This window comes from Fistularia commersonii, chromosome 7 (genome assembly GCF_037954325.1).
Source record: "Fistularia commersonii isolate RoL2024-O1a breed Wild chromosome 7, RoL_Fcom_v1.0, whole genome shotgun sequence".
In the NCBI taxonomy this organism is placed as follows: Eukaryota; Metazoa; Chordata; class Actinopteri; order Syngnathiformes; family Fistulariidae; genus Fistularia; species Fistularia commersonii.
This window is the reverse complement of record NC_141290.1, coordinates 15,030,457-15,046,645: the sequence shown is the minus strand read 5'-3', so window position 1 is coordinate 15,046,645 and position 16,189 is coordinate 15,030,457. Positions and strand designations below refer to the sequence as shown.

The 16,189-nt window shown below is 36.2% G+C and overlaps 1 protein-coding gene across 3 annotated transcripts in view; it reads left to right on the top strand.

The window, feature by feature from the left end:
* igsf21a (immunoglobin superfamily, member 21a) overlaps window positions 1-16,189 on the top strand; it is a 230,116-nt gene that overhangs the window by 71,556 nt on the left and 142,371 nt on the right. For all 3 annotated transcript variants that reach the window (XM_086149993.1, XM_086149991.1, XM_086149992.1), the window contains one exon: window positions 9,319-9,431. In XM_086149993.1, the coding sequence (XP_086006119.1) occupies window positions 9,319-9,431 (113 nt within the window). The remainder of the gene's footprint in view (window positions 1-9,318; window positions 9,432-16,189) is intronic.

Sequence of the window (16,189 nt, the reverse complement as noted above, 5' to 3'; positions counted from 1 at the left end):
GCAACCAGCTAATATGCACCAATTAAGTGCCACACTCTCTCTGACCACTCCACATTTGCTTACTTGCCACGTGTGCTTTTACAGTGATATTCAAGTCATCTGTTACATTGCCAAATGCATTTCAATTTAACGATAAGTAGATTTGCTGCAGACTCGCAAATATTCATTGGTAATAAATTATATAATTTCAAAGCAATTGGTTTCTCTATGGTGAAAGAAGATTTTGGTTTCACTCATAAGAAAGCTTATTATCTTTGTCCACATGTTACCTTCCCCCTCAGTCATCAAAACTATTTGTTACAGATCTGATAGGATTGGATAACAAACAAAATGTATAAATAAATGACAGTGATGATAGAATTGAGTCATCATGTAATAGTGATAGGTGTCATTCCATGTTAAATAAAAAGAATCATTTAAAATAAGTATTTCTAGTATGCCCAAGCTCTGAAATTTAAAACACTTAAGTTTAACTAAGAAAAACACTGTCAGAATCTCTAACCTTCTATCACCTCTTGGACTAGGGATAATTCCAAATAGTAAATGGCCTTTACATTGAAGTTATACAATAAATTTGAGTGAAAGAATGTCTTTCAGTCTTTTGAAAGAGGACATTGCATTTTTACAAATGAAAATGCATTATTTTATGTTTTTATGTCCATACTGGGCTCATGTGAGTTCCTGGCAGCTATGTTGGTCATCATTTACATTTAATTATAGCTAAAGAGTGGCAATTTATTAACCCTTTAACTGTGTAGATATAGCTGCTCAGTATAGAATCCATGTTGGCGTTGTTGCTTGTATGGATACAGCCCATCTGAACCCATGTTTCCACAAGGGCATTGCACATTACAGAAGATATTGCTTCTTTGGAACAATGTCAAAAAGAGCTGGCAATTAGAATGTGTCTAATTTATGAGATCATTTGGATGCCATTGGATGGATATTGAATTGCGTGGGAATTATGCCCTCATGTCTTGATATGTGCAGCCTGCAAATGCTCCAGTTTCTCATAGGGATTATGTGAACTTCCCTGGCATCAGTGCATAACCCATGCAATTTGCTCTTTTGAAAATTCCACATCCCTCTCCACATGCTCAAAGCATTTTAATTTTTTTTTTAATTTATTTTATTGGCTATGCTGCATTTTTCTCTGTGGCAAACTGAATTGTTTGCAATTAATCCCTCCAACCACACAAGGAGATTACTGCATTTTATGCTGTGTGTTGTGTGAATAATGTACTAGTATAGCTTTCACTTATTGATTTGAAAGAGAAAGTCATCAGTTTATAAAACCCCATAGGAACACAGACTTTTTTTTCCCCAGTTTTTGTTTGTTTTGTCATTGACAGTAGTAATATGCAGCCACCTCCATGGAAAACTCGTAGAAAGCCATTTACAAGGACGGGCTTCTGCTCTTGTGAGCGCTCTTGTGAGAGTCTCTGGAAGAACATGAGCTCTCATCTAATGACATGCAGTCTCTGGGAAGGTTTATCCATTCAATTTGACTCGAGAGAAAAGATCCCCTTAGCCTGCTGATTAAATTAAGATTCTTTAATAGGCATATCTAGGTGCACGGACATGACACATACGCTGATCTGCCTTCCAGCAATAGATAGAGATCTGATTTTAATGCAAGGAACACAAATTTTTGGTAGAAAAATCTATGTATTTTCTTTCTTCCACATTAATCACAATTTAAAAAATGATTATACATCAAAGGAACCATTACGGTTGTTCATTTTGTTCACCGTATTCATAAATGTTAGCATTCATAAATGCTTAAATCCAGAATTCTGAAAATTCACCAGTGTGGAATCTGAGGTTATCGAAAAAATTTTCCTCACAACAGCCTTTTGCAGTTACATCCCAGAAGCAGCACTTAAATACAATTTAAAAAATGATTATACATCAAAGGAATCATTATTGTTGTTCATTTTGTTCACCGTATTCATAAATGTTAGCATTCATAAATGCTTCAATCCAGAATTCTGAAAATTCACCAATGTGGAATCTGAGGTTATCGAAAAAAATTTCCTCACAACAGCCTTTTGCAGTTACATCCCAGAAGCAGCACTTAAATACTGTCACGCTTCAAAGAAGACGTCCGCAACAAGGCTTTCCTTCCTGATGTTGTTGTCGACAGCCTATACTTTTTATGCCATGGTCGCTACAATACTGTTATCCAAATTATGTTAAGCTTAGCAGGTTAACAGTGAGTCAATGTCAAAGGTTATCTGAATAAAAACATCAGGAGAACATTACAGTTGTACCTGAACATTTATAGGCACACATGTACAGATGCTCTAATAAAGTAGTGAGTCAGAGTGAACATCGGTGTGTTTTTGCTGGAGAAAACAATCCCTAGGGCATACAGCAAGGGAAACATAGCAGCATGCTATCGGGATTCACGTGTCTTGAAGCAAACACTATGTCAAACGTCCATGTTAGGAGCATTCAGTTAAGTTTCAATCCAGTTGGAAAAATTACCTTAAAGTGAAGGTCCATAGCGCCAATACAATGTATGATTTAGAGTCATACATTTTCAATAAACATATAGTAGTACATATATCTACCTATAGAAATAATACATATTTCTTCATATTAAATTATTATGAAATTAAGCAAAGAAGGAAAATATATTATATTTAAAAATTATAATTCATTTTAATAATAACTGTTATTTTAAGAAACAATACATACCCACAAAGCCTTCAACAAAAGAAACAAATCACCTTCTGAATGGGAAGTGACAATTAAAAAATAAGAAGCCGGTGCCATTCACATTCACAGGCATATTTTGTTTTCCTGTGTAATTTTTTTTCAATTACACCTTACCTGTCTGTTTGACAAAATATTAGCTAGGAAAAGTTTTCATGGATTTTACTTTGAAAACTACCATGCAAATAAGCACATCACCCGAAATCATGACCTTTGTATTATCCGCTATGCCATCAAGACTTTGTTTGTGGTCCAGTTATATTTTTTCAGAAACTCTAATGATTGAGAAAAGGTCATTGTTGTAAGTAAGTTGTTTTTTTTCGCATTTCTGCTTGCCGTCTGAGACTCGGTATAGAAAGCTGCCTTGCCTTTGGTATCCCACTGGATGGAAGATGTGCTGTCTCATTTAAAGCTATAAATAAAGGTTTTAGAATTGCATAATTGTCCATATATATACTGTATTAGAGCTGTCAAGATGAACATCAAGAATGACGACTATAAACAACATACAGTACAGATCCACTTGATGGGAAGTTAAGAACAAAAAAACAAAAACCTACAACAGAACAATCAACCGACAAAGTAATTTCTTTCTTCAGGAAGTTGTCCTTTCATAGAAGCACTTCCAGCTTTAAGTACCATAACAATGCAAAGCATATATCAGTTGGAGATTGCTACGAATATACTTCTGGACTTGCTTAAAGAGGGCCACATTAATAAGGACATTTATTTGATTTAGAGGGAAAAAAAAGGAAGAAAATGTGACAGATACGGTGTGGTTGGTTATATTAATTTAATTTTATATTGATTTTATTCTATATCTTGACAATGGAAAAAATAAGCATACTGTATGGATATATATATATATATATATACATATACATACATATATATATATATTTATGTGTGTGTATGCTTGTGTGTGTGTTTGTGTGTGTCAGTGTGTGTGCATGTCTGTGAGAGGGTTTAGATGGAACTTTCAAAGATCATGCAATTTTAGTCATTGCCTCAAATTTATCTTTCATACTAAGTCATTGTCTAAAGGTGAAAATTACCCCACATGTCGACTCTTAGTTCTGTTCATCTATTACATTTTTCAATACATTTGATTTCAATACATTTGATGATATGAGTATATACACATGTGTTTTTTTAACATGTGAAAGATCTGACAGTGGAGGTAAAGGTGAAAAGTATGTAGAGAATATAAAAAAAAAAGTAAAACCTCAACAAATGGTCTGGGACAGGAATGCGAGTAGAAATCACACAAATTATGTGAACAGACTTTGCTGCAGTTTGCGCAAATGTTGGGTAGTGAGTGTCGAATGCCCTGAATCTGCATTAACATCATTAAAATAACGAACCATCACATTTTCAGTGGCGTCCGGTGACAGGGAATATCCAATCTGTCCGCTTGGATGACTGACACATTGGCAGACATCCAATTCATATTGGATTTATTTCCACATGAAAATATCTGCCTTCATGACTTATTTTTTTCTCTGTCTGCCCATTCATGATTCAGATCTGATCTGAGTCTCATTGGAGGGGGGTATCAGAATTGGGTCACCATGTGGTGTGAAGGCTGCCATTGTGATACCTGTAATTCCATTCTAGGTCCAATTGACAATGTCTTATAGAGACAAATGGTTACAGTGTCACTATAAGCTGACCTTAGATAGAAGTTGTCACAGAAACTATCTTTCTGTATCTGTCGGGGATACAAGATGTAAATAATTTGCAAAGAATTTAAAGATTACTTTGTTTATTTTACTGCTACATCCAAAATAATGTGATCATAAAACCATGAACCTACATAAACACACTGAGCACACTTTAGCAATGACAATGCAAGGAAAAAGCACAGGTAAAAATTATTTCACTCAGTCATTTATAATAGCTGCATTCAGTTGAGTGCAGTGGGAGCCTGCTCTCTTATTATGTATACTCAAGTATGTCTTGCTGGGGACAGTTGATTAAAATGGAGCTATCATTTACGTCAGCCTTCTCACCTTGACTTTTCCTGTCATGACAAGTCAAAATGTCTGCTGTAAAAAAAGGCCTATTAATCGGAAACAACTGGAAGAAAAAGATGGTGAAAGAAAATAATGAAGCCATTTAAACAGGGGTTGAAACTGGAACGTTTTAAACAATTTTCCAAGCATGAGATTGTTAAAATACATCTCATCAACTGGGTATGTGTTATCCCCTTTCCTCAGTGATTATCTGTTGGTTAAGACCTCAATGACTTCACAGTTGTTTCTCACCGCTGTGACAGCCCTAACCCATGTTGATTCACCCAGGTGGGTCTTTGCATATGTCATAATGGTTAAATGCAATCCAGGGAAAACTAACTGTGAGACCTAACGCAGATGTGGTGCGGGCGACTGTATTAAAACATACGCATAGAGTCTGCGGTCATGTCAAAACTGTCCAGGCTACAGTCATAGGGCTGTACCATGTTAACATGGTAAGTGGTGGCTCTTGTGATCTGAACCAATCAGTGCCATGCGATTGAATTTCTCCTTTTCTACCACAATTTAACTGTGAAAAACATCATTGTGATAAGAGCTGTTGTACCTATTTATGTATGTGCAGAGGTGGATAAAAGGGTTCAAGGTGAAGAAATGGGTTAAAGCAGTTTGGAACAGCTTTAGAAAAGTGTTGGAGGTAATGTGTGATAAGAGCATCAGCTAGAATTAAAGAAAAGGTATACAAGACAGTGGTGAGACTAGCAATACTGTATCGTTTAGAGACAGTGGCTCTCTGGAAATGACAGGAAACAGAACTGAATGTAGCAGAGATGAAGATGTTGATATTCTCCTTGAGAGTGACGAGGATGGACAGGATCAGGAATGAGTCTATCGGAGGGACAGACCATTTTAAATGTTTTGGAGATATGGTCAGAGAGGCCAGGTTGGGATAGTTTGGTCTTGCACAGAGGAAGGGTAGTGAATATATTGGTCGAAGGATGCTGGGTTGGGAACTGCCAGGCAGGAGGCATAGAAAAAACCAAAGAGAAGATTTAAGGATGAAGTGAAAGATACATACATTTTGTTGATGTGAAAGAAGAGGATACAGAGAATAGGATTAGATGGAGTAGGTTGATTCACTGTGGCAACACCTGAATGGAAAAGAAAAAGTACCAATTTTTGTATGTATTAATTCATTTATTTATTATATATATCAGTTAGCATACCATTGATGTCCAGAGAGTATAGGAATGGAACATTCATTTATGTTATGTGTGTGCTGTATGTTTATTTATGTTAATTCCAACAATAGACACAAGGACTATTGGACAAATCCGAGATAGTCATCCATTAGGGCTCATCACCCTCACTACTTTGTGTACCGTGAAAAGCGCTATACAAATCATATGTATCATTATTATTATTACTGTTAAAGTACAAGCCTGTTGATGGGTTGATGGCAGCTGGTAAAAAAACGTTATCTTAGCCTCAAGAGCTGTAGGAGACGAGCTGCCAAATTCAGTCATGCTATTACCTGAACAGGTCTGATTCTGACCAGTACACAAAAAAAAAAAAAAAAAACTGGCCTGCAATAAGACTTGGAGAAGATGGCCTAGAACTGACTCCAGTATGGGATTTTGCAGACATGAAATTAAATTATCTCTCAAAAAAGTGGCATGGATGAGTGATGAAACTGAACCTTAGAGGAACCTGTAGAAAAGCTGCTCACAGGTAGAAATTGAAGGTTCTCTATGCGCCGGTCAAAGACCTACTAACCTCCGACAACTGAAGAAGACCAGTATTTCTTACAGCGGCACTCTGCCAAGTAGCGTAACCCCAGAATACTGATTAATGCCATCAATCATCTTGTAAACTTTCATCTCCGTGCTGCAGATGTTTCCTTTCCTGCCGAGTGTAATAAAATTCTCACTTTCTGCATAGAATATATCGATCGAGTCTGGGTAAACATTACCCCTCCCCTCTCCGCCACTGACCTCCCGAGCTTTTCAGAGGATATTTTGAATATTTTCACACCAGTATATATGTTCTCACAAATATTATATCAGTTATCAATCCCACATTGAGTCTTTCCTTGACTTCGTTCCATAAAGTTTGTTTAAAGATGCAGACGCAAACAATAACAGCTAGTTTTCCTCTGGAGCTGCACCTGAGCGTTTGAAAAACAGGCAAGTTTCCATCTGTTGCTGAAGGTTCCTGCCTTAGATCTTACAGATTTCAGAGTTGACCTTTACTTCAAAAAGTCAAAAAGATGTAGTGGCAGAGCAAATTCTCAGTCACTGTTATTAAATTTCTGTTTTAAAGTCCTTTGTTTTTTATGAAATAGCTTTTCCTTAATTGTGACTAAACACATTTTTATAGAGGTAATATTTCTATTATTTATCTTAGGAAATATAATCTTATTATGTGTTTGCAGTATCCAAAAGAGTAAAACCACTTTTTGATTTCCTACTATAGCACCATCTTTACTTGGATACAGAAATGTTCAATAAATCTGTCTTAATATATTTACTTTATAGAGGGTATGGAAAGGACTGTGGAACCAGCATGACAGCAAGTTCAAGAATGCATCAGGGACATTTTTTTTCTCTTTAAAAAGCTTAACTTCAAATCTGTGTCTCATATCTGAAGAATGTGGTCTGCAGAGTTCTCCCTCTTCACTTGTTTGTTAGTCGGCGTCTGCGTTGTATTCATACGTTATATGTTGGCAGCTGTTAATACTTCTATTAACAAAAGCTTTGATCAAATCACCTTTGAAAGGGGTAGAAAAAAAATTAAAGTAATTTATCTTTCATTTCACAGTAAATATCAGAAAATACGGTGCGGCGGATTTTGGACATGCATTGTTCTAAGGCCCCTTGAAATGTTTTGAACCAGGAGCCTATTACTCATTTTGTTGTTTACATTTACGATCAATAGGAGGGAGAAATTATTCATAATTCTGAGAGTTGTGATGCTATTAAATGCCTTTGCTTCTCTCTGTGGACTTTATTGATTGCATATGCTTATTCACCCTCAGATAAATAACTGGTGAAAATCCAATACCATGTAAATAATTAATTTGTGAGAATCATGCATGCAGATATGCTGATTCAAGGAGGATACAAAGAAATACAAGTGCACCGGCTCTAACTATTCACTGTGGCACGCAGTTCCTGAGATTAGAGGAGTATTTTTTCCCTGGGGGGGTCAACCAAATCTAAATCTCCAATTCAGAGGAATTATTTTTGCAAAGTCACTGAAAAATGAAAACTCTTCCTTTCCTTGAAGGTGCTATATATGTGTGTCTGCAAAGCATCTCTTCCGTCATACCGCAAAGTTACATGCAAAAAAGGAGAGAAAAACAGTGAAAATGAATCTAAAAAAATAGAGAATGAAACACATCAAATGCAAGGCATGTTAGACCAGTCACATCTTTCAAATCAAAATCTGTCAATAAACTAACAAATGAATCTGTGAGCGTTACAGTTACCACGATTAAAGTAGACAATGACTTACAAATGTTTATTCTTTTTTTATATCATTTCCTTTGTTCCTGAAATATTAGGAATGCTAGGTTTGATGATGTAACCTAAGTGTGTAGGTACTGGGATGCGGAGGAGTGTTTTGATCCTTGCTTGCTTGGAGCCCCAGTTGTTATCTTTCACTGTCCCACAGTGACTCAATGGCGTCTTGGGTTTTGGGTCAGGAGATCAGAGATTATTTTATGACCATGCTGTGCTGCAGTATCTTCTGTCTTTCTAAATAAAAACCCAGACTGTTTCAACAGCCACTTTTTAAATATTAAGAATGCATTGCCCTGAGATTTTGTACATTTTGGGGAAATCAAGTAAATTTGAGAAGAAATTTGAAAGAAGTCCTCTTAAATTTAGTTTTGAATGAATTGGGATACATTTTGTTGTTACTTGGTGTGTGATTTTCCTCATATAAACAGATGTCTTCTTCTTTATTGTGTCGCTCAGCCCTATTTTCCTCGCCACTGCTTTGCATTGGGACACGCTCGCTGAGCGTGTATGACAAAGCGTGAGAATTTGAACTGGCCACAGCAACACAGAGGCAGACAGGTGGATCAGCTTGGCATCAGCTGTAATGCCGATGCTACCCAAATGAAGGGAAGAGTTGAGCGCAAGGAGGAAGCTCTCGGTTTCCCAGATATTTTACATTCCAAACACCAGGCTTGGGTAGTGACCAGAAAGAATGCGATACAAGCAGTTGAAATGAGTTTCCTCTGTAGGCTGGCTGGGTTTAACCCTATAAGAGCCTAAGCATGCGGTTGGACCTCTGAGAGACGTGCTTTCACACTACAGAGACTTGCTGTCATCTGTTTCTGTGCAGAGAGCAAATATGCTAGTTACTAATTTAATCTACTTCCAACCCCCTCAGCGCTTTTAGCACAAGTGCAACACTGTATAGATCCTTTTGGTGTTTGAACGCTGGATTTGGGTCCAATGTGACCTTGATCAATCTTTTTTTTTTCCTGTAAATGAATTAAGAAATTTTGACACATTCAAAAAAGTAGACAAATATGCACTGAAAGTATATCCGTTTCATATCATTTTAATGGAGTGTGATAGACTTTTTTTTTCTTTTTTTCTATCTTCTCCAGGATATTTGACTGTTACCATTGAGCCATTGCCTCCTGTTGTCGTGGGAGAGACTGTTACTCTCAAGTGTAACTTCAAGACCGACGGCAGGCTTCGAGAGATTGTTTGGTACAGGGTGAGTCAAACGATCTTCTAATGCCTTAAAGCGGTAATCGTTGTCTCGATTATGCATTTAATCCTTTTCCCTATCAATTTGCATGTCATGTGAGGGAATTGCGCTCCCAAAAGGCAATTTATTTATTTATTTGATGTATATGCATAAATTGGATTCCAGAGCAATAGCGAGTGATGCTGCTCTTACAGAAACTCAATGATATATATATTTCTATTTTTTTTCATTAACTTTTATTTATTTTTTTTTAATCTTTATTTCCATTTTAGGCAGCTGTAAGGTTGGCATCACTAGCTACTGCCCAGAAATGTGGTTTCTCATTTCACTGGCCATCTATATTAGTTCCAAATAGCTCACAGCAGGTCATTCAATATTTTTTGAAATCATTTTGTTCTCTGCCAGTGATTAAAATGCAGCTCAAGAAATGATTATGTTTATGTATTCTTTGTCCTCAAAATTGAAGCATTCCAGACATTTTGACAGAGTTAATTGAAATTAGCTCAATGCCATGAAAGTCCTTGCCAAGTGCTTGATAGCCTCACTTTACCAACTTTCTTTGTAATAAACAAAATTGAAATAAAAAAAAAAAAAAAAAAACATAAATAAATAAAATATGTAAATCCATAAAAAGCAAAATCATTGCAGTTTTTTTCAAGGCAGCTGCTGGGTGTTGTTGTGTTTGTAAAAAAAAAAAAAGATTGTAGATTCCTGCCTTCAATTGTAGACTTAACTGATTCATAAATCAACACAGGCGTAGGGACTTCCTGTCTCATGAATGATGTAATGTACATAATGTAATGACAATGGAGGAGAAGGGCATCGGGAGGGTGACTTTGCTCTCGAGGATAAAATAGAACTAGCTATGCTGTCTTACACTGCAGTGTTTGTTACTTAACACACGCTTGACATATCATGAGTCGTACCATTCTGCTTGAGAAAACTCTTTTGTGTATATTCTATGACGCTTGACTATGAAACTCCTCAAAATCAGTCTTGAGGTGCAGTTGAGTTGGTGCAAAAGGTGCAGTTGAGTTGCATAATGCGAAAAATAGCTCCATCTCCAGCACTGACCTCCCAACTTTATGGAAGTATAGTTCAAAATTGCTGGAGTACTCCTTAACGGGATTAGATAGCGAGTCCTGGTGAGAAATGAGTATTCATTTAGTAGGATGGTGGTTCAGAGAAGACATTTTAGAAAGCCCATATGTGTTCTGGGGGGCAGAGAGTTGTCTTGCTGAAAAAAGCATTTCAATGGGGATTATCGGCAGTTTGCTCTGGTTTTGCTCTTTTAAAATTTATCATCTTTTTAATTGAAATGAGTACAGACATCATACTGAAGGACACGGTAATATACTCCAGTGCTGTTTTTATTTAGTGTTTGAACCCCTAAGCCCCCAAAGGGTAAGGGATTTTGACCTTGACAATTTCAAAAAAGAAAATTCTATGAATGTTTTATCATATATTTTTGAGAATTATTGGCGGCAAAAATGCAAAAGCTTGCTAGCTCTTAAAATAGAGCTAGCAAGAGATTCTACCTTCTTTTTTTTGTCTGATAAAGACATTGTTAGGTTTACTCTTTTATGGGATTATGGCTATTTGAACCCTTCACACAATGCAGTGGTTAAAGTGGTAAGTATGCATCCACAAAACAACAGAAAAAGCACCATACATAATTTAAGAGATAAAATCCAAATTGAATAAAATTCTACAGGACATGGTTTGAGAATCTGCATTTTATGAAGCTGCATCATGTTGCTCAGTTATAAACTGCTAATGTGAGTTTAACTTTCTGAATGGTGCAATTCAGGATGACTCAGTAGCATCTCACTGGTCAGTTCAGCATCTTTGTATCTATTTCATTTCAGTGAATTTATAGGAATGTCCTGCTGTGTTTGTCATGTATGTCTCACCCGCCACCCTCAAATGAGAAAAAGTTCATTCATGGGATGCCAGCATTTTTTTGTTGTGGATTGGATTGTCTTTATTATTTGTTTTTCTTGCTTTTCATTACTACCACATAAAACGTGTCTGCGCTCATTTAAGGAAATGCTGACCTTTCTGGGGAAGGACGAGTTATGACACTTTACGACATTCACCTCAGCATCATTGATCACTTTGATCATTGTGACAATTTCATTTAATCAGACAGGGGTCGGAGCGTGTCATTTTGCTAATATTCTGGCTGGTCTCTCCGATGTCTGTGTGTATGTGTAGTGTGAATAACCTGCTCAGAATAATGCTGTTCTCACATGGAAAGTAAAGAGGTTGTAACAGAAATCAGGCCAATCTCTCTGGTGGCCACTACTCAGCACAACAGTTGATAAATTATAAATCAATTACCCACACTTGGCTGCCAACGTTTCTTTAATCTCTGCCTTTTATTTGACTAAATACTGTCGACTTCTCATTTTACCTCCAGTTCAAATGGAATCGGGCCTGATATTCACCTGGGGAATACTTCTATCTAATCGAAGTTTGACCATCAGACAGGAAGGCTGAATAAACTGAATATTTCAGCAAGCGTTCACCAGTGCTGCTGGTTCATGACATATTCTGTCTGAGGATATTTCAATGCATAACACATCCAAGCTGCAGGCAGAATTAGCGGGTCTTAGAGTGCGCTTAAGATAAACCTGATTACTATGGAAAACTTTTTAAGTCATGCTAAATCACTCTACAACGTTATGTGTAGAACAGAGATAAAAGTAATGGATTTGATATAAGTGCCCTAGTGGTTTATTTTTTGTTTAATAATTTTGTTTCCTTTCACCTGAGTTAACCATGAATTAAATAAGTATTCCAGGGACAACACAAATACTATCACCAGTAAACAGGGTGTAAGGGTGACCCTACAATACTTGATTCAAGGAAACACCTTTCTTTCTCCTTTCTTTTGTTTGTACAACTTAATTCAACCTTATTGCTTTAAGCTCACCACTGAATTTGTTATGTAGCCTTTTTTTGATAGCTTTGCGAGTAGCTGCGTCGCTGTTTTATTTGTCTTGCACATTTTGCACCTTTCTGTTTATGCACTTGATACCTTTAGTTAAAAACAGAAAGATTTAAAAATGCCATCTATTCTCTAGCCATACCAGCATGCAGTAATCCATTATCTGCACCTTTCATAAAATTTAAAGCCTTTTTTTTTTTGAAAGGATTGATTCCCCCATTATTTCAGAGGATGTGAGGATTAATAAAAAGTACCTGAATGACAAGTATGAATGTTAAATAGGGACATGAAAGGCCTCCAAAATCTAGCTTTAAGCATGATAAAAGGCTAAATAGATATCTTTTTATACCTCTTCTGCTCAAGCTATCTGATAATAGCACTGTTTATTAGATATCTCTTTTGACTTTTCTGAAACAACACAGGAATAGAAAACAGACTGAGGTGGGGGGGGGGTGTGAATACGGCTGGGAGTAGGGGGCTCCTCTGTAATAGATTTTGTGTAGCCCTGCTGCTCATACTTCAAGAGCAAATTAATGAAAGCCTCCCCAGTGTGTATGATATCGCACCACAGGCCACATGGAGGTTTTTAGCGAGGGGTGAACGCTGGCAGGCCGCAGATTAAGCACTTTGGTTATGTAAATACCATCAAGCTGTCTTCTACGTTTTAACAACAACTACTCACGGCAGATGATTCTATACACTGGTTCTATTTTCATTTCGGCGATAGGGGTGTTATTGTGGTGTGCGGAGAAAGACATTTCATGTCACACTGCAATTGTTTAAATTTGCCTAATGAATACTTGCCTCAACCAGGCGTAGTTGATTTCTTTTACTGATATGGCTTTTCTCACCGTATTCTGAAAAATAGCTTTGCAGGCTTTGTTAATATCTGATGATAAAAGTAAATGACCATAAGCCAATAATCCCTTGTGAAGCATTCACAACGTTAATGAACCTCAATCCTATCATTTGCATTTCTTAAGTGAACACAGAGGGGATTGTGTTGACAAAGCTAGCGCCAGTCCCTCGTGTCTCGTAAAGCCACTAGATGGTGATACTGAGCAACTGTTGCGTGACCGAACTGACATGACCCTGATTTGTTTTGCTTGATTCCTGTATGTACGGACTTGGTAACATAAGGTTCTCCCTGGAAAACAGTAGTACTGCTACGGTTGAATGAATTGAATGAATGTTGAATAAATGAATTCTGCAACCATCTTTATCACCATTTGGATAAAGAAAGGAATAAGAAAAAAATGCTCAGGCACCATTATTTAGTACAATTTCTCATTTTCAAATGTATGGCTCTTACAGGTCCTCAACAGTCTTGAAACTCAACATTTCATTAATATTATTGTTGTTATTGTGTTATCATTGTTAAGTTATTACATTTTATAATTTGATTATAATTTCATTATAATTGCATTATTATTATTGTTGTTATTGTTGTTGTTATTGTTGTTGTTGAGTTGTTATTATTATTATATTATTGTACTATTGTGTTATTGTTTTTATTACTGGTGTTTCCTTACTGGTGTAATTATTGTTATTATTATTATTATTATTAGTAGTAGTAGGAGTAGTAGTAGTAGAAGTAGTAGTAGTAGTAGTAGTTGTATTATCTACTGATCTATTATTATTTGATTGTTTGTTCTAAAGTTGCATTCAGTTTGTCTGTATCTATACATGCCTTTCTTGTGACAGCAAGGGATACTGGAAATCACCGCAGTAATTATGTACAGGAGACGCATTATACTCCTTGTGTAATTTTAGCAAAATATGCATGAAAACCTGTACATTTATCAAGCAGAAGCTTGACAGAAATTTTAAATCATCATCGGCATATCCTTGAAGGTAACGACTATAGTTTCTCTGGCAGCCGAATATACAAGTGGTATGAATATCTATTCAGTCAGCATTACGTAAGACTCCGTCTTTCCTGTGTGACCAAGTTCAAATCTAATCAATACCTTGTAACATCTGAAAGGGACACTTTTCAAAGACAGTTGTTAATACCAGTCTACGGCTGACAGTTATTGAAAGCTTATCATATTTGAATGAAACCATCTGCCCTCACAGAGCCTATTCACGGCAAAAAAGCTCAACAATGATATTACATCATTATTTATTAGTAATGTATCACTTTTCTAAATCTTCAACAGTCTAATTTTCTCAGCAGGAATGTTTGCTGTTTGTTGCTTCAACTATCATAACATTACTGTTTATTGAACATTCAGACATGATTATACCAATCAGAATATCAGATTATCAGTGAAAACTTGCCTAAAATACCATGTGCTGAATACATTGCATGAAATGCACATATACAAAAGAGCTTGTCTGCAACATTAATATGTGTTAATGTGCATCTGCAATAATTTCATAAGGATCTCAAACACTTTCCTGAGACCTAAAACATTTTAACATTGTTTTTGCAAAGAGGGCACATTATTATTGAGAATGTGCGACGTTTTAATGTGAGATGGAGAACCCCTTTGTTTTTCTTGTAAGGTGATATTGTACAAGTGAAAATATTTTTCTATTTTGTTTTATTTCTTGGTGGTATTTTAGACTGGGACTCTGATGTCTTGAAGGATGTTCACAATGAAGTGGGTGATATACTTGCTCTGGCAATATACATTTGGATTGACAATTATGTAATTTTGATATTGCTTCCTAAATTTTTTTTAAACAGTTACCGCTGGTAAGATTTTGATTCCTGACATCACTGTTCTTAAATTGTGTTTTTATGTGAGATCTTATCCTCTTCATATTGAGTTATTATGAGATAGTCCAAGGTAGAATCCCTGAAGTACTCACTCCAATGGGTTACAGATAATGCATTGTGCTGTTAAAAGTAAGAATGAAATAAAATGTTGACACAAACTGTACATACTAGTCATGACATGCAGTTAATGCCATCCAGACTGTATTCACCATTGAGCTCAAATTTGTTTTCAAATGTGAAATATGTATATTTTAATTAAAACTCTATTGTTATATAGTTACTCATGGTTTACACAGCCTGCAAACAAAATGTTCTTGACAGATTATTGCCATGATGCAGCATGTTTAATTAAAAATGAAAAAAAAATAAAATAAATAGCGTACTTTAGATTATCCTGAAGCTCATATCCCAAAACTCCATGCCTGCTACTTTCCTGTTAACTCACAGCTATGATATGCACTACAGAACTACTGTACACATGCACGTTAGTATTAGGGAGCTGTGTTTGGACACGGGCCAGCTGGCTTAGTTTCTTTAAGGGGAACTGGATGTTTATAATTGGAAATATGAAAATAGCTCTGCAATAACACACTGACCTGACTCTACACTTTCATAAATAGTAGAGAAAAAAAGACAGACTGCAAAAAGAAAGATTGAAAGAAATAAAAAGAATAAGAACTTATGATGGGATAACGGTGAGACACTTGGTGCCCACATACTCTAAGGTCACCTCCATTCCATCACCTTATTGTAATATCTCCTAAAAGTGCCTCTGGCTTTTTTTTTTTTTTCAGGTTTAGTTTTGGCCCACATTTTGACATATCCCATTAAATCTGTTTCCAGTGTCAAAGCACAATATAACAGCTCTGCATGCAAATGACTGAAATGTTGTCATGGTATGCCAGTAAGTATTGGAGTGCATTACCTTAGAGCAAAACGATACTAGATTTACTGTTAAGTTTTTCTTTTTTTTTTTTCGGAGGGGGATCGGTTTACCCAGAATGCAACAGCATTTAGAAAAAGTGACTGCATATTCAGCCTGTGTTCTTTTTTTTTCCTCATGTAGTCGGTAATCCTGTTTCT